Source organism: Equus caballus, chromosome 16, assembly GCF_041296265.1.
Source record: "Equus caballus isolate H_3958 breed thoroughbred chromosome 16, TB-T2T, whole genome shotgun sequence".
NCBI lineage: Eukaryota > Metazoa > Chordata > Mammalia > Perissodactyla > Equidae > Equus > Equus caballus.
The window spans coordinates 13,044,582-13,062,905 of NC_091699.1; the positions used below are offsets into that span (position 1 = coordinate 13,044,582).

Genomic DNA, 18,324 nt, shown 5'->3' on the forward strand with positions numbered 1-18,324 from the left:
TCGATTATCCTCTGGCATTTTTATTTTAGAATGCTTTCTATGACAACTAAAGTGTTTTAGTTCCTGTCTTTCAGATTTAAATGAACTTTTCCCACATAGGACACTGGTCACATTGTGGAGGTGGCAGAGTGTGGTCAGGAATAACAGAAAGGGAAGAAAAGATTTCCCTAAAAGGACCTTAAAAGTCATGAAGCTACACAGTAGGGGTGATGGTAAATAGCCTTCCGAATACGCCCGCCATCAGCCAGCCAGTGAATCTCTGCTGCAGGCCAACTCTGTGCTGCAAAGTGAGATGAGTTCCTTGGAAAGTGAGCACTGAATTGAATATACTGAATCAAGCAGCATCTCAGGTGACACGTGGCTACCCAGAATTACCAAAACAGTGTCACCGGTCATCCCAGGAACTCCCCACTAAAGTTAGATTCCATGGTGTCCAGCTCCTCTAGGTCCCAAATCTTTCCCAGAATCACCAAATCTGCTCAGAAAAGTATTCTTTCTTTTTGTGTTCCTTGTTCACCAAAATAACTATCTGCCTGGCAAAGGCATCCTGGGACATGCATATGATGCACACATTATAAACTGCTGAGTCTTTCATAACATCAGAATATATTAAGGAAAAAAATGAGCAAAACTTACACATACAAACTTTCACTAAACTGCATGCTATGGAATGCGAGAGGATTCCCTAACTTTAGTTTAGGAAACGTGGCACAGGCTGTCCTTCAGGCAGTCACAGTGCACAGCAGCCTTTTAAAAGCTTCTGAGAAGTCTTGCAGTGAAGAAATCGATTGAACTTTTTCTAATCCAGCATTTCCTCTATGTTCTTGATTGCGAAAACTCTTTTTTCATGAGGCGCACCAAATAACACTTACAAACTCTTTCGGACACGTACAGAAGACCTGAGCTGGGTAACTCAGAAATATGTGAAGAGAAGATGGGAAGGAAATAGACCTAACAATTATAATGTTTTTTTGGGTGATAGGATTGTGGATGATTTTTTTCCCCTGCTTTTTATGAATCTGTTCTTTCCAAATGCTCTAAATGTTAAAATGCATTTGATCAAAGTTAAAACACTATAAGGAAAGCCTCCAACCACTGCCCAATTGTTCCTATTGCCAGGGAGAATTCCTAAGTTCTGATTGAAACAACTCAATGGTGATGCCATTTGCCAAAATAGGGAACACAGCAGAGGCCCTGGTTTCATGAGTGCCTGTGTATGACCGTGAACTTGGTCATGCAGATAGTCTGAAGTGCTGCTGGAAGACCCAAGGGAACATGGGTGCTCAGAGTAGAGGTCTGAGCTGGCCATTCAAGTTTGGAAGCAATAGGGGTGCAGGAGGGAGACCGAAACTCGGAGGCGAGAGGAGGCAGAGGGCTCCGACATGGGCCTGACAGCAACACTCGATGGCACCGCGGAGGAGCGTCAGCCTGCAGAGGAGACGGTGAAGGAGTCCCCAGAAAGGAGGAGAAGAGAGTGTGGGCTCAGAGATGCCAAGGAAAGAGTATTTCAAGAAGGAATGCGTGAACATATCGAAAATTGCTGAGAGGTCAAGTGAAACGAGCGCCAGAAATGTGCGGCAAGGGGGGGAAGGACACAGTCAGTGAGCATGAAATGCTCATTTAGAGGCCTGCTGTGTCACCTGTGTCCCCAGCTAGACTTGTTGATGTCAAGGGCAGCAGAGGGCAGAGCAAGCAAGTTTCCATGTTTTTGATGATGATTTACAGACTGTAAGATCAGCCAGTGGTTTTGCCCCGCCCCCATCAATTCATTTCAGATGCATTTTGACAAGACCAGTCCTGTGCTAGTCAATGGACACAGAGAATTGGGTCAGATGCACCCCTTGCCCTCGAGGAGCTCACAGTCTGGTGGGGGGGAAACAGACGCAGACTCAGAGAACCATCACCTCGAAGCACCGGCTGAGCAGCTCACCCCCATCAGGCAGCAGGTCGGGGGCAGCCCTGGGCATCACACAACCAGAGGCTGAAGCAGAGCCAAGTACGTGGGGCAATTTGAACAACCAGCTTCCCCCTCCTGGACAGCCCCTGAATGGCCTGGAAAAGGAACACCCACCCAGCTGCGGAAGCTAAGAACATCCTTCAAGCAGAATTCACTTCTCTACGAAGGGTGGGCCACAGCTAAATCTGGTCATTAAAATTAACGTTTTTTCCACAAATGAGATCTACCACTTTTAGTTCATTTTATGATACATACTGAAACTTTAAGGTGGTATTCTCTAGAACTGAATTTGGGTCCAGGAAAGGGGAAACAGTACAAGCCAATCCTGTTCTCACAGAACTCCTCGTTCGGGGGGATCAGACGTCACCTTCCTGGCTTTTGCAGATCACATTAACCAGCACGTGGACAAACGGGCAGCTTGACTTCATCAATCATCTCTTCAAGCATTTGGGACTGGGCCATCGGGGTTTTCTTGCCCCCAGAAGTCATTCCCAGTCCACCTCAACACTTCACAGGATCCAGCTCCTCTCTCTAACTCGATGAAAGCACTAAAATTTATTGAAAGTTGCTAGAAATTATAAATACCCTTGAAATCGTCTATCAGTGCCTATGTTGTGATCTGTACATCGACGTCCTCACGTTACAGTCAGTCCACTGTCCTCCAGGAAGGCCAGTACCCAGAGCAGTCACGACAAGGATGGGCAAACTTGCCAGCTGATCTGTGTCTGGCCGACAGGGAAACTGCTGGACTTGTCAGAGAAAGTAGGAACCCGAGAGTTTTAAAGGATTTATTTGATTTCTCCACACGATCACAGCTATGGTTTTACATCAATAGAGTCTTACTACTCACAGGCAGAGTGCATATTAAAACAAAAGTGCTCCTCTCCTCCCCAGTCACACGGGGGGTGCTGGGCTCCTCGTGAGCGAGGGGTCCCTGCAAGTCTTTGAACAGTCTGCATTCGAGACCTGACTCTGTGTGTTTAAAACGACTCGAAGGTGAATGACGTTCTCAGGAGACGGGCACCGCGCGCGACCCCGGCATGCCCGCACACAGAACACCGACACCGCCGGGCACGCGCAGGACAACCGACAGAGCTCCTCCCTCGCGCCCCTCGCCACCCCCACCGCACGCTGATTCACCTCACAATCTGCTTCCTCAATTGTTGTTGTTATTTAAAATACTTACAAAATTATTCACTTTTCAGGCAGGAAAGGTGATGATATTTTACAACAAAACTGTCAGACGCATGCTTCCCTGTGGAGACGCAGCTTCGCGCCGAGTCAACACCTAGGGTCATGGTTACATATCTGCTGTCTTTTCAGCTCATTTTAAAGAAAAACGAGGCTTCTGCTGCATGCAGCGCGTGATGGAAAAATCGCTCTACACTGGCTGACTGAAGACATTTTTAAGCAAGACGTGCACATCATATTAGGATGAACTTTATTTTTACATTGTTGTACAATTCATTCGTAAACTTAAAATACAAATACATGATTTAATTGTTGTCCCAGAAAAGATTTTTGTGATGCTACCAGCCGCTTCCTCTAAGGGTCCCCTGCTCCTGCCGGAAATTATTGTATAATTGAAATAATTTGTGCAACTTGAGAAAAATGTCCCGTGTGTCCTGACAGTAAGAAAGGATGACACGAATGTCCTGGTGGCGCTCCTGCCTCCTATCCTGGGGGTGAATGATAGGTACCCCCAGCTGTGACCCTGTGACCGGTTGGGATCTGGGGAACAGTCCCATGGAAACAACATGGGGGACACCAGTTTATGAGAAGCTTTTGCTTCCCAGACAAGATTTGTGCAGCGTGGCTCCAGCCTCCTCAATGGGACAGTGTGCTAGAAACACTTCCCATGACAGTTTGTAAACAAAACACACAGAACAATGAAACCTCATTGACCTGAACCTGATACACTGAATGAAGCTGGAAATGCGAGAACTGAATTTGTCCAAGAAGCTATTTCACTACATCTGGCCCTGTGGCACCCTGACAGCTTCAGGACACATCGGTGACAGTTTTGGAGGTCAGAGTTCTGAATGGCCTGTGGAGCACGCAGGATGGCAATGAAGAGAGAAGCCGCCCCTCCCTCGGATTTATTGTTGGTTCTGTTGTTTTTCCTTAGTGACTGTCCTTTCAGAAAGGGCAATCTTGTACCAAACAGCCTCATCTTTTCTGGAACAACCTAGAGTTTACAGTTAGACTCTACCATTGGTACAGGAGAGTGAAGAAAAGCTGACATATTTAATATGTTACCACTTTACTTCAACTATTTGTCAACAGTAACACTGATGTATTTTGCAAATATACAATACAGAGTGTGGCCTCACACGACTGACGCCAGGTGACATGCAGCACAATTCGACTTTTCCTTGTCAGAACAACATCTGTTACACTGCAAGACAGAGAACGCCTCGGGGAGCCTGACTCTGAAGGGAAACCAAAGAATTTAGGAGTCAGTGGAACCGGGGAGCCTCCCACCAGCCTGGCCTGGGCCAGATCAGACACACCGTGCTTTTCATTTCTCTCTTTCTGAGCAGATGCCCGAGAGAAATACTACGCTGATGGGGACATGAAGGCGGGCAGGTTAAAGTCACACTTCTTTTAAAAAAACGCTAAACTCTAAATTGCTGTATTTGCTCTCCGTGGAGATTAACAAAGTGCTCGGTTTGCAGATTGCTGGTATGGTGACCTCAATGATATGAGAAAGGGGTGAGTGGGGAGGGAAATGGGCAGAACCCTCGGCTGGCCGGCCAGGGTGGGCTCCCCTCTGTCGTCCTGCTGTCCAGCCATGGCTCGCCACGCTGTCCACGGAGCGCGGAGCCCCGCGGCCCGCAGAGTCCTGCGTTAGCTTCGCCCTTTCTGAAAGGGCTCTCCGCCTGGGCAGGTGCCGTGGGGCAGTCCTCGGGTCCCACGGCTTAGGAGCACAGCACTGGTGGCTGCAGTGGCTCGAAAGGCTGAAACTGCAAAGTACGGCCCGTGGGTGACTCAGGCACAGAACCGGATGCGTGCAGCGCCCGGCCCCTGGGGGAGTGGATGGTGTCACCACAACACGGAAGCGACAAGAGCACAGCTGAGTCATGTGATGCCCTGGCAACTAACTGGACCATGAGAAGGCAGCAGGGGCTTCGCTGGCGAGGCCGGTGCTCATCAGCCGGGGTCAGATGGGCCACGGTGATGACAAGGGGGTTGTGCTGGCACATGGCTACATGGAATTACGATGGTCACGGCTACCACTCAGAAAACAAAACGGGAGACACACACACCGCCCTGGCTGCTAAACACTAAAGTCAGCCTTCAGGTTCGAGAGCGGTTCCTGGTGGAAACACGCTCGGGGCTCCTGCCTGGTGCGGTTGGAACAGGATGAGTAAGTTATGGTGCTGGGGAGACGAGGATGAGAGCTGGCCGCTTTCATGTTGGAGATGAGTACTTCTGCCGTGTATGGGTGCCCCCTCAGAGGACTCGGAATGAGTGTGCATTAAATCAGATGCATGTAAAAGAAATATGGAACATGGGAATTCACAGTTATCGCAGCCATTAAAGTGTCTAAGCATCTGTGTAACCAATATTCTAGGACAACTGGTTCCGAACTAGTTGTCCCGAGTTGCTACTGTAGTTTACTGCATTTTATCTATTTGCTTACCTGAAATAACAGAGCAGTAATAATACTGATTACTTATGATAGTATTCTGTTAATAAAATAAGGATTTATACAAAGCAATATTGGACTTTTTAAACAGTTAGATGCTATGTTACTTGGCACAGTTAGTAAAGATTGCGTAAAGGTTTTAGCCAGTCCTAGAGGGACTTCTCTTCTTTTTATGAAAATATGGAAGTATCTGAATTTGTTCCTAGCATTTAAGTTTTTGGTCTACTCTCTCACACATTCATCTAAGGTCCTGTCTTCCTATCAGGTAAGTGGAGCTCCTTGTAAAGTCTATATTGCTAATTCTGTGGACTGAAACGCTTGCCTCTCACACACAAATACTACCTATACAGTATATATATATATATATTTATATATTTATATATTTATATTATATAAAGTTTACTTACGTATTTTCATCAACCATATCAGGTCTACTTAATTTTTTGCCCATTGTCAACAAAAGAGCAATAATGCAGCAAGTGTTGGGTTTTTGTTTTGTTCTCTCTGGTTTTGTGTCTCGTTTCTTCTTTTCCTAGGCTGGGTTTCATGTGCGTGTACAATCGGGCAGAGAGCTGAGGGCTGCAGTGGGCTGGGGGCAGCTCAAGACCTACTTGGCCGGCGTCACGGCTTCGAGGCTGATGGTGGCCGAGGTCCACCCCTTGGGTTGAGGCAGATGGAGCCCGGACGCCAACATTAAATTAAATCAGGAGCTTTGTTCCCTACAACGCAAGCCCTGTGGGCTCAGGGGGCTCCGTCCGGCTGTGAGGAGCAGAGGGGAGAGATGGAAACACAAGTGCCCTGGGTCTGGCCCGAGGCTGGCCACCCCGGGCGGGCCTCTGTGTGGTGTGCAGTTAGTTGTTCCAGGGAGTCTGGGACCCCCGCACAGGCTGTCTACACAATTGTGCTGATGCCGCTGGGTTTGGCCTTGCTGCTGGTAGGGGGCGGCGGTGCGGGGGGCTGCCCGTGGTGATGCGCTGCATGGCCTACGTGGCCTGGGTGGCCCATGTGGGCCGAGGGCAGCGGTGGGTGGCCGTGCACATGGGCCCCATAGGGTGGATGCCCCCCGTGGGGGCCATGGTGGTACTGGTGTGCATGCTGGATGTGCTGGGGGGGGTGGTAGTGGTGGTGGTGGTGGTAGGGGGGTGGGTTCTGCTGCATGTGGCAGTACTGGGTGTGGTGCCCATGTACCTGGGCCTGTGGTGGGCCCTCTGTGGGCCCCTGGTGATGGCCAGCGGAGGAGTGCTGCGGGTGGGGCAGGCCCGGCGGGTGGGGGGGTGGCTGGGGAGGGGCTGAGGGCAGGTGGGCCTGGGGAGGGGGCTTCCCTCTCTTACTCCCAAATAAGGAGCCCAGGAGGGAGGATGAATTAGGCATAGTCTGGTGTGGGCGAGATGGACACTCTCGTGTTGATGTAGCTCTCCGGCGCATGTGAGGACTGCTAATGATGGACCCCTAAAAAGGAAATTCATAGAAATCAAAATTAAAAGATCTTAAATCACTTATGTCAGAATGATTTTTTAAAAAAAAAATGTAAAAGTTCCCCCACTGACTGCTAAGCCTTAGTTTCACTCGCTGGCTGCGGAGGACGGGGACTCAGGAGCCATGTCCTCGCACACTACTGTGGCGAGACTGCTGAGGGGCTGGACGGACCCTGAGAAGTGGCCTTCCAGGGAGAAAAGCGGGGCTGGGGCAGGGGAGGAGGGAACCCTCCCTTCTGGGCAGCAGCAGCAGCAGCACAAGTGTGACTCCTGCTCCATCCTGACGAGCACCCTGTCACAGAGGCAGCCTGAGCTTTCAGATCGGACCCTTTGTTTGGGGGTGTCTGAGTGGCGTGTACTGAGTGGAGCGGGGCAGGCTGGTGTGCACAATGAGGAACCCCATTCCTGCTGAAACTGTACTCTGAGCTCTCCTGGGTCCTCTCAATGGGTCTGAGCGCATTGCTCTGCCTGTGTGGGTCCCGAGGCTTCTGGGAAGGTGGCGAGAGGGACAGGAGGGGCTCGGGAAACCCGGTCCTGGGGGGCGGGCTGCCTGGGCATTTCACTGCAGCTACCTACAGCAAACCAAACAAGTAAAAAGAAGGAAACAAAAAGGTCTGCAAGCTGAGGTTAAGATGTGAACAGTAATATAGAGATGGTTGAAGATGAATGAAATCTCATGAAATCCACACTGAACTTTCCTTTCTCTCACGGCTCTCCTCCTCCCGAGCTAGCTAAGCAATTCCATGGTGCCCTGACTGCAGACACATGACAATCAAGACTCCAGGAAGGAAGCGATGGGGATGGCGGAGCATGGAAGTCCAGAGATCCACAAAACCCCCAGCAGCGAGGGTGGAGGGTGCCCGGCGGCTGCTGCCTCCCTCCCAGGAGCAGTGCCAGGAAGCCAGGAATGTGAACCATGCTGGGGACCACAGGGGACAGGGGTTAAGCAGGAACTAGAACACAAAATCCAGAGCCACCCCCCACCGTTCCAGCCCAAACAAGCGGTGGGAGGCGCAGCAGTTCTAGGTGGAGGGGCTGGCATGCACCGGGCTGAGGCAGGCAGGGGCGGGCGTGTCTGCGCCTCTGTGCAGTAGGGGAAGGAAGAGCAAAAAAACAAAGACGACAGATATAAACCAAGGAGTAGGGAGGTGACACACGACAGCCAGCTGGACGAGGCGCTTCCTACTTACTTCCACATTGCTCTCTAGCGATCCCGCACTGCTGCGACGCCCTCGCTTCCCTGCCCAGAACATGCAATACCAGAGGTTAGACACAGACACGAGGCCACGGCGCTGCCTGCCGGGCACTGGGCCGCCACCGCCACCAGGCTCAGGTGTGGGGCCCACCTGCTGCAGGCCCAGGTGTGAGGGTCGAAGGAAGGGCTCAGTGGGGAAGCCGGTGGCAGGGCAGAAATGAGTTAAAAAAAAAAAAACAAAAAACAAAAAAGGGGGCTTTTAATAAGCAAAAAGCAAAAAAAAGATTCTTTTTCAACCAGCCCCAAGTTTATACCCCTTCTCCTGGAATGGGCAGTCTGTGGGGAGGGGCCTCCGGGGGCTGGGGCAGGTGGCACAGGTGGGGCCCGACACCCGGAGACCAAGCAGGCCTCAGCCATCTGCTGACAGGGGACAGGGTGAGGGCAGCTTCTCCAATGGCTGAAAACAAACAAAATGAGGTCCTGCGGGGCCTGGCTTTCAGTGGATTTCATATACGTATGCATACACGCAGACACACATACGTACAGACATACACACCTCCCGCTCCTGGCGGGGTGGGACTGGTGCTTAGGAGGAAACCGAACCTTGCACCCCAAACTTTTCTCCTTGGTGGATCAGATGTGCCTGTGCCTCTGGGGCCTGGTGTTTGGTTTGTGTAGTGCCCTGGCCGGCACAGCAGACAGGGCTGGGGGCTGCTGGGAGGCCTTCCTCCGCTCAGGGCCTGAAGTCCTGCCTCCCCTCTGTGGGCTCACCTCTCTGGATGCCACAAGCATTCCCTCAGCTGTGAGGACTCCCTGCCCAGGCCTTCTTATGTCCCTAGTGCACACAGTAGGCACGCAATATGTGTTGGCTGTCAGAAGAAGGCTGAGTCTTTCTCTTGGTCCTGGATGCCCAGGGCCCAGCCAGGCCTCCACAGTCCCTCCAGAGGATTCTCCATGGATTTCTGCAGGACATTGACGCCAGTGGGAATGATGTTGCCCAAGCTTAGGGGTCTGGTCTCCGGCCAGCACTCTGAGAACATGGATGTGAAGAGGGGGCAGAGAAAGGCTTTCCCTCTTGACGTTCTCTAGCCTTCCATTTGTGCAGCCCTGGCCATGAGCTGAGCACCATGCCAGTTCTTGGTCAAGCCCTGCAATGATGCAGGACAGGTGTCCCTCTGTCCATGCCAAGGAAGAAAAGATGGAGACCCTGGCTGATGGACTGACTGGCTCAATTCCCACAGTCAGCAGAGTTCACACCCAGGTCTGTCCATCCAACTCTGAGGCTGGAAATCTTGGCCATGCTGCTTTCTGAGCTGGCCCCAAGCCAGGCCCAGGAGCCTAGAAGATGGAGACTGCCATGTGCCTCCCTGTGGCCCACACCCCAGCCCCACATTGGGTGGAGAGGGTGTCTGTGGGTCCTCTGAGCCTCACGGTGGCACCTGAGCATGCTGGGCCATGCCTGGGACAGGGCCTTGGTCCTGGGCATACAACAGCAGGCTTGGGGTGGTCTGGTCCCTTTGCCTTGCCTGCTGATCCCAACCCTGGGTTCCAGCTGGGAGTCTTGATTCCAGAGAAGGCCTTGCTGGACTCTGGCATGTGGGAGAGGGTCTCAGAGGTCATTCAGGACAGGGCCACACAGTGGACGTGGGCAAGAGCATTTTCTACCAGCTGCTGAGGACCAGGAGAACCAGCAGGGCCTGGCTTGTTCCCAGCCGGAAGAGATGAGGGTCACATTTCCTCACGTGCGAGAAGAGGGGCTGAGCGTCTTCCCTTCCTGTCTTCTGCCTCAACAGTGGCCAGGGAGACAGAGAGTTAGAGTCTAGCCTCCCTAGGGTCTTTGGCTGGGGGGGTGACCTCATCTGGCACTCCTTCGATTCTTTTTTCCTTTTTAATTTAATTGTGATTTTCCTAAGATTTCATGCATTTTTCCCCCTTCTTCTCCCCAAAGCCCCCCAGTACACAGTTGTATATCCTACCTAGTTGTGGGTCCTTCTGGCTCTGCTATGTGGGACGCCGCCTCAGCATGGCCTGATGAGTGGTGCCATGTCCATGCCCAGGATCCCAACTGGCGAAACCCTGCGAACCTAACCACTTGGCATCGGGGCCGGCCCCACTCCTTCGATTCTTTATGGCCGTTTCTGCATCTGTGAAATGGGCATGCCTCCCTCCTGGGGTGGCCACAAGCATCAGACACTCGGGATGCTGCAGTACCACGTGGAAGTGCTAAGCCCAGACGTCTGCTGTCTTTGGGGTTTTTAAATTGCTCTCTGGCCCCTCTTAGGCCTGGGGACTCCTCTGACTGACTAAACACCAGAGACGGAGGAAAGATAGCCTGCTCCGCCAGCGCCCAGCAGCACATGCCAGTCGCCTGCTGCTGCTGAAAGGACTTGGGCCAGGCCTGGAGCTAGGTCTGGGGCTTCAGACGGTGCTGACCGGGAGTTGAACAAGACCCTCCTCCCCCTCCCCCTTCCCAGTTTGGGCCAAGACTTAAGAGTTTGGCTTTTCTAGGAGAGGGTTAACTTGGATGTCTTTGAATGACGCTGAGCTTCTTAGAATTCATCTTTCCAACCTCCTAGATCCGCATGAGACGTGGGTGTCCCTACAGGAGCGCTCTGTGCTCCAGTCCCAGAGCCCCGCCCCCAGGCACACCCACAGACAGCTGCCCACTACAGACGCGCGTCCAGGTGTGCACATGTGCACACAAGCACACACCATCTACTCATGGAGGCGGAGCATGCCGGAACAGGGGCTCGTGCCCATGTGGCCACGCACCCCTCACTGCACTCTCCGTCCAGGTACCTCCCCTCCCTCTGGATCCTGGACCAGCCTCTCCTAGAGCCAGACCAGGCCCTGCCAGCCCGCCACGGCTGGGATCAGGACCATGTGTGGAAGGGGCTCCTGGCACGGCTCTTCACAGCCTTCCCCTGCTCTCAGCGTCAGGACAGGATCCAGGCAGGGCTCGCTGCCCAGAGGTCTTGCTTTGGCCCTTAGCAAGGCTAGGGGCTGAGGGGCACCCACTCAGCGACAACAGCCACGCACGCTGTGCCAGGCCTTGCTCTGAATGCTTTGCAGGCGTTGACTCTCACAGAGATTCTTGGAGTGCAGTACTAGTCCCCACCTTGCAGATGGGGAAACTGAGGCCCAGAGATATAACTTATCCAGGGCCTGACAGCTCATGAGCGGCAGGTGGAGGGGAGATGATCTCATGGATGTTACTCCAGAACCCATGTGCTGTGTGCCCTCTGCTGGGTTCTGCTTCGGTGGCCATCCTGAGTGTGGCCCCAGTGCATTTCCTGTGCAGAGTGCCTGTCCTTGGGTAGCAGGTGCTGCTTTGGAAACTGGCCGCCAAGAGCTGCCAACTCTCCCCAGAGAGGCTGGCCCTGGTGCAGGACCCAGCAGGTCTCCCCCTGGGCTGATGACAGGTGCAGACAGGTCTTTTAGCCCCTGGGAGACGTTCTCTCTGTGGGGACTGCTGTGGACTCAGAGACCCATGGACAGTGTGCACCAGGACTTGACTGATCTGGGAAAGGGACTAAGGCCCAGTCACGCCTCTGGTCACAGTTCCTGCAGGTCCTTGATTTCTGGCCAGCAGGGCTCTGGTGCCACTGAAATGAGCCTGGGGCCCTGGCCAAAGGAAGGCCATGTGGAGAGACAGAAGGCAAGGCCTGGAAGCTGAGCCGGGAGCTGGAGCTGGAGGTCAGGCCCCTCCCTCTAGCTCTGGAACGTCAGGGGCTCCTGGAGGCATCTGCTGCTGGGCTTCCCCCAGGCCCAGCAAACTGCAACTGCTTCTCCCATGGCCAGGGTTCACGCCGGGCTGGGGCCACGTTCCTGTGTGCTGTCTCCTGGATGCATGTGTGACTGCAGGCCAGGGCAGCTGCTCTGAGAGTGATGACATGCCGACCACTGAGTGTCCTGAGCAGAGAGGCTGCCCCCAAGGCCTTGCCTCTTCTTGACAAGCTCTTCTTGGTGAGGGCCATGGGGGGTGGGAGTGATGCTGCCTCTGGAGAGCAGATAATTTCACGTCTCCAGCTGCCAAGCCCAGAATCTTCAGGGAAGCCTGCCGACATTCGCCTGTCTGCCTCTGGAGGTTGCAGGTGGCCCATCCCCAGTCTGGGCCTTGGCAGCTGCTAGACTCACCTAGCCCTCCAACCTCCCTGGGTGCAGGGGGCTTTCTTTCCTGGGGATTCTTTTCCTTGTGGCTTCAGGCCCTGAGAAGACTCAATCAGTGGTGTCCTTCTCAGCTCAGAATCCCCAAATGACAATGGCAATAGTAACAATAAGTGGCAATCAACCAACCCTTGGAGCTCCATCCCTCACATGGCTGTGGGCCTGCACACGTGGGTATGTCTGACCCCTAAGCTCTGGCAGAGAGTGGACAGCTGAGGTCCTGACTACCAGGACCCGGAGTGGGTGTGGCTGGCCATGCTGAGAGCCTTGGTTCCAACAGAGCCACTGCTCCCTGAGGGGCTGGACAGGGCAGGCCCTGGCCCTCCAGGGGCTTCATCAGGGGACAGAGAGGCCAGAGCCTGCCCCACTGCACAAACTCAAACACAGGCTCGGCCCCAGCCAGCAGAGGCCCAGAGCTGTCCACTTAAGCTTAGCTGGGTTTAACAAGCCATGGGGACACCAGTGCTTCTCAACCAGCGGCAATTTTGCCAACTGAGGACACCTGGCAATTTCTAGAGACACTAACGATGGTCATGACTGGGGAGTATTACTGGCATCTTGTGGGGAGAGGCCAGGGATGCTGCTAAACATCATGCACAGGACAGTCCCCAGAGCAAGGAATTATCTGCCCCAACATGTCAACAGTGCTGGGGTTGAGAAACCCTGGTTAACCCTCATGCTGGTGATGGATTGCTGATTTTTACTATGAAAAAAAAAGACAAGACAAAAAAAGCAAAGGAAAAAATTTAACTCAAAAAAAAAAAAAAGAAGAGAAAAAAAAATTTCTGAAAAATGAATAAGCTGAAGGGAGCAGGCAGTGCTGCTGGCGGGGCAGGTGTGGGATGGAGTCATGAGCCGCTCTCTTAGGGGAGCCCAGAGCTGGCCACGCGGTGATGCCTGAGGCAGGGTGGAGTGAGCGAGCCCCTAGGAGGGGAGGAGGCCAATCTTGGCCTGAGATCGTCCCTCAGCAATCAGGGGCTGTGTCAGTCTCCTGGGGAGGGGCACCCGGGGCCTCGGGGTAGGTAGAGCCTAGGGTCCTGGGAGCCCACAGGGCCGGCCCAGCCACGCGCACACTGTGCAACAATGCCCTGCAACCTCTGCTCCCTCGTAGCCCCTGAGCCTCCTCCCTGGAGAAGCTGACCAGCTAGACACGACTAGGGCGGGGAGTAAGGGGCTGCTGGGGTGCACCCCTCACTTCACAGCTCCTCTGGCAGCGCCAGTAGGCAAAGCAGGCTGGAACAGGGCTCACAGGTTCTGGCTGGTTCTGCTCCCACGCTTCCCTCCTTCACCTGCCCCAGCCGAGAGGACCAGGCCAGTGAAGGCTGCCCACAGAAGCTCCCTGCTCCCTGACGCTCCAGGGACACCTTGCCCCGGGAAATCTGGGAGGCTTGAGGAGTGCTGCTTGCTTGGGTTTAAGAGGCTGGCAGCAAATTAAACACACACAGAAACAAAGAAACAACAGCAACAAAAACCACAGTTTCTGCCAGGGCTCTCCCCTGACATCCCAGAGCCAGCCGTGGCCATCGCCTCTGGGCTGGACGGAGGCCCGGGCTTCCCAGGAAGACCTGTGCGGGGAAAGCAAGACCAGGGGCAGCGGGAGAGGACATCTCCAGACAGTTTAGAGGGCTTCACTCCATTTCATTCATCAGCATAAAACACAGGGACGTGGCAGCACAGAGTACACGGGACACACCTGTCAGCACGGCCTGGCTTGCCCTGTGTGAGCAGTTTCAGAAAATAAATAAAAGAATAAATAAAACCCCGAGAAAAAGAAAGGGAGAGTGGGGATAACATGGCTGTTCTGCCTCTGACAGTTCGGTCCTGTTCCTTTTGCCTTTTGGGGATGCCCTGTCTGTAAGGTCAGACGCTGCTGTGGTTTGGGAGGGTCACGGGAAACAGTGGTCTGCTTGAGCCCTGCCACTGGGGGCCACCACCTCAGTCCCTTCCCGGGCACAACGCATGCCCCACCGCTGATGCCCAGTCTGAGTCCTGCATGCATTGGGCTAGGACGCTGGCCCTGGGTCCAGCTCTTACCCGCTTCGGAGAGGTCCCGCAGGGAGCTGCTGAGGGCGCTGCGCTTGAGGCCCTCGCCACTGGTGTAGCTGTCGTCCAGGCAGGCCCGGCTCAGCGTCCCGTTGCCTGACTCCTTTTTGAGGCTGGAGCACTGGGACATGCTGGGCCGCACAACGCCCTTCTGCTTCTCGAGCTCCGCTGAAACAGAGGGGCGAGGGGCCCAGTGAGAGGAGCACGGCCTGGAGAGGGCAGCCTGGGTGGGTACAGGGCTAGGACCCACGTCAGGAGGGCAACACAGAGGCCCAAAGCCCTTTGTGCAGGGCTGGCACTGCACCACATGGCCATCTGCCTGGAAGGAGCAAGGGTTGTCTTGGGAAGAGAAGGTGTAATGGCTACCTTCAAAAAGAGGGAGCCGAAAGGAGACCCTGGGAGGGAGGGCAGAGAGGCCAGAGGGCCCCGTGGTTTGTGGGAAAGACAGTCGCTTCAGGCTCCAGGGTTGACAAGGAGACAGACTTGCCTGGGTCTGGAGATAAGCAAGGTTGACTTGACCTTGCCGTAGATGGGGGCCACAGGTGGGGACACCCGTGTGCCTTCAAGGAGTGAGGCTTGGAGCCAGGGGAAGCAGGGTTATAATCAGCTTTAATGGAACCCAGGGGATGGCCTCAGCTGTGACCCCATCAGTTGGCCGGGCCATGATGCAGAAGACCAATAGATAACAGCCATGCGCAAGTGCAAAGAACTCAGCTCCAGGACTCTGGAAGCTCTTGTCCCATGGGGTGACCAGGGAACCAGGGGCCCAGCTCAGGGCATGCAATGTGGTCCCAGAGGCAGGACAGGCTTGGGTTTCTGAAGCCCTGGCTCTGACCAGGAGGCCTCTGTCCCTTCCTCTCCCCTCTGTGGTACCTTCTGTGGCCTAGGTATGTGGGCTGCCTGGTCACGTGGCCAGGGAAAGGCCAGAAGAGACCGGGGCATCTCATTTCTGTGGGCTCCATGGGTCTCTGACTGCCGTCAGGGCCGCCAGATGGGAGGCAAGGCCTGAGTCCAGAAAGTTCTGAGAGATGCCAGGGTTGCTGGCTCTTCCCCTCCAGAAGGTCTGACTTACACTCTATTCTGTGCTTCTCCATCTCTTGCACCTCCGCGATGGACTCCCGCAGGTCATCGGTGAATTTCTTCCTGTCTTGAGGATTGGGAGCATTAAAGTTTATTAACACTTTGATGTCTGCTCCGGGGACGGCAGACGTGAGCCGGATGCCATTGGGGTAGTCTGCAAAAAACAAGGAGAGAAGAGCCCATGGTCTCAGCGTGTTCTCCACAATCTGCCTCTGGTCAGGAAAATACTAGCAAGTCTAAATTGAAGACAGGCATGAGAAGCGCTCAGAGCCCAGGCTCTCAGCAGACACGTGGCACCACGAGGAAAGGCTTTCACAGGGCACGCCGAGGGGCCACACGACACTCCCCATCTCCCTACTTGGGTCCGTGTTCTCCATTCGTAAGTTGGGGGCAGATCTGGCCCATCTGAGGGGAAGCCAGGGCTCTCATTTTTCCCCTGACCTGATGGTCATGGAGCCCTGGACCCTCCAATTTGAGTCCTTGGTCACTGTGCCTGGGGCTTGAGACAGTGGCCAGGTGCTGCGTCCAGGAGATACGCAGTGTCCTGTGCTGGGTGGAGAGTCCTATCCAGTTGCCTCCGACGATTCTGAAACCAGATTGAGCTCAGTTCTCTCCCAATGGCTTCCAGACCCCCAATTCCCTGGGGGTGCACTATGGGCGCCCCACACCCCACACACTCTATGCTGAGCGCAGCGTCTTTCTGCTCAGTCCTGTCGGGTCCCACCTCCAGGCTCAAGGGGTCTCTGGGCCTTTGGTCCCCCGGCAGTGCCTCTCTTGTGAGGGGGAATTGAGCATCAGCCACGGGGTGTTTGAAGGCTCTTGGCCCAAACCAGACCTCACCTGGCCTAGGTCAAGGCTGGGAACTCAAATGCCTTGAGGCCCGAGCGGCCCCCAGAATGCAGGATGCAGGCCAGGTGAGACGGAGCAGCGGGAGAGGGCCAGGGGCGGGGTGCAGCACGCGGCCAGCCGCTGCGGGGGACTGCGGGCCCAGGGATGCCACACCTCACTTTTCAAGAGAAACCAAAAGTATCTCAATTTTAATGTGAAGATTAAATATCAGCTCAACAAACTTAAAAAACTGTGCAAATCAAATATAACATAACTGAGCTGGGACTGACCCAAAGGCTGCCAGTTTGAGACCCCTAGTGTGAAGGCAGGTCCTATAGGAGTGTCAGGGTTGGCTCTTGCCAGCATCTGTCTCCAGGACCAAGAGTCAAGCCCTGGGAATCTGAAAATGATCCGGGTGCAGCCTCTGTCCGGGGATTCAGTCTGGTCAGGCCCACTGCTGGGAGCATCACTGCTGCCACCACCCCTCGTGAGACGGGGCCTGCTGGTCGGGACAGTGCACCAACCTCTCTGGTGCCGTCTGATGAAAAAACCAAGGAAAGGTGTGTCTTCCGGCCTAGGGTAGGGTAGACAAGGCAAGAGATGGGGAAATGGATGGCGGGGTCAGCATCCAGGGCTTCTGGTGGGCACCTGAGAAAGGAGGGGCCAGGCAGGTGCTGGGCCAATTTGGGATAGAGAAGGGATAAAGAACCGCAAACCCAGGCCCTTGGGATGGCCCAGCCATAGGCCTGGCCCTCTCTCAACCTGCAGATGGAGGGCCTATCAGGCAGTGCCCTGGAGACCTGTCCTAAAGGACGAGGCCTCCCTGCTGCTGGAGACACGGTGACGCTCCATTGGGCAGTCCTCCCCTCGGGCCACTCTAGGACAGGCTGGGCGGCAGGCCCCCACCCATCTCAGGAGGACTGGCCCAGCATGCAGCTCAGGGACCTCCAACAGGGAAGGGACAAAGAGGGAGAGAGGAAAAAGGAAGGGCACGGGCAGCAAAAGGAGCAAGGTCAAAAGAAAAGTCAGCAGGATGTCCTGGGGGAGCCAGCTCCCCTCCGAAATCCCCAGGCCCCCATGACACCCTTACACCCAAGAAGGCTTTCTAACGGCACCGAGGAATAAACCCCGACTAAGCACGTCCTCTGTGCCAGCGGCTCCCCCAGCGCTTTACGGGCGTGGACTCATCTGATCCTGCGAGGTGCACTGTCCTCCCCCCGTTTTATAGATAAGGGGACGCAGCCAGGGAGGTTGAACAGCCAGCCCACACAGCTGCTAACCGTGGAGCTGGGGTCTGCGCCCAGCCCTCGGGTGTGGGGCTCAGCTCTTGACCTCTGCAGCCCCTCAGCCTTTACCTCCCCCTGTTCGTCCGTCTGTATCTGCATATCACCTATGCTATTTACTTGATGTTTTCCTATCAATATTTTATTTAAATAAACTCACTCTGCCCTAAATTAAAAAATCTTACCACCTACAAGAAGTGACAAAGTAACCTTGGTGAGCACCCCGTGTGGTGTTATGAAATTCTTCCTAGTTACTGTGCTTATCAGACACCGAGCCCGTGCTCTGCCCTGAGGGAAAGTGGGACGAAGAGAGCACGGGAGAGGCCACCCCAGGGTTCTGTCCTCGATGGACCCAGGAGGAAGGAGAGAGAATGGGAGGAGGCTGCTAACTCGTTAGGCACTTAGAGCGGTGTGAGGCTATCTCCAGCCACACGGGGTGCAGGCTGAGCCTGGACAAGTGCTCCAGGGGACATGGCCCCTGCCAGGCCAGGCCAGCCCGAGGACAGACTTACACTGGTTCTCGAAGAGCAGGACCTGCATGCCGTACAGGGAGAAGGACTGCCGGAAGCTGTACGTCACCGAGTTCTTCTTCTTCTGGAAGATCTTGGTGACCTGGGGGAGCCAGAGACAGAGGCTGAGCCACA

The 18,324-nt window shown here is 54.5% G+C and overlaps 1 protein-coding gene across 31 annotated transcripts in view; it reads right to left on the bottom strand.

Annotated features, from left to right (window-relative positions):
- Positions 1 to 2,731: 2,731 nt before the first annotated feature.
- The window catches only part of IQSEC1 (IQ motif and Sec7 domain ArfGEF 1), a 353,310-nt gene continuing 337,717 nt past the window's right edge, over positions 2,732 to 18,324 (bottom strand). For 9 of the 31 annotated variants that reach the window (XM_070237170.1, XM_070237169.1, XM_023619884.2 and 6 more), the window contains 5 exons: positions 18,193 to 18,292; positions 15,562 to 15,723; positions 14,481 to 14,657; positions 8,275 to 8,324; positions 6,111 to 7,058 (listed from right to left, as the gene is read on the bottom strand). In XM_070237170.1, the coding sequence (XP_070093271.1) occupies positions 6,501 to 7,058; positions 8,275 to 8,324; positions 14,481 to 14,657; positions 15,562 to 15,723; positions 18,193 to 18,292 (1,047 nt within the window). In that variant the 3' untranslated portion in view covers positions 6,111 to 6,500. Of the gene's footprint in view, positions 4,924 to 6,110; positions 7,059 to 8,274; positions 8,325 to 14,480; positions 14,658 to 15,561; positions 15,724 to 18,192; positions 18,293 to 18,324 lie in introns of those variants that run through there. The other 22 variants (XM_070237174.1, XM_070237181.1, XM_070237179.1 and 19 more) reach the window with 3 other exon arrangements.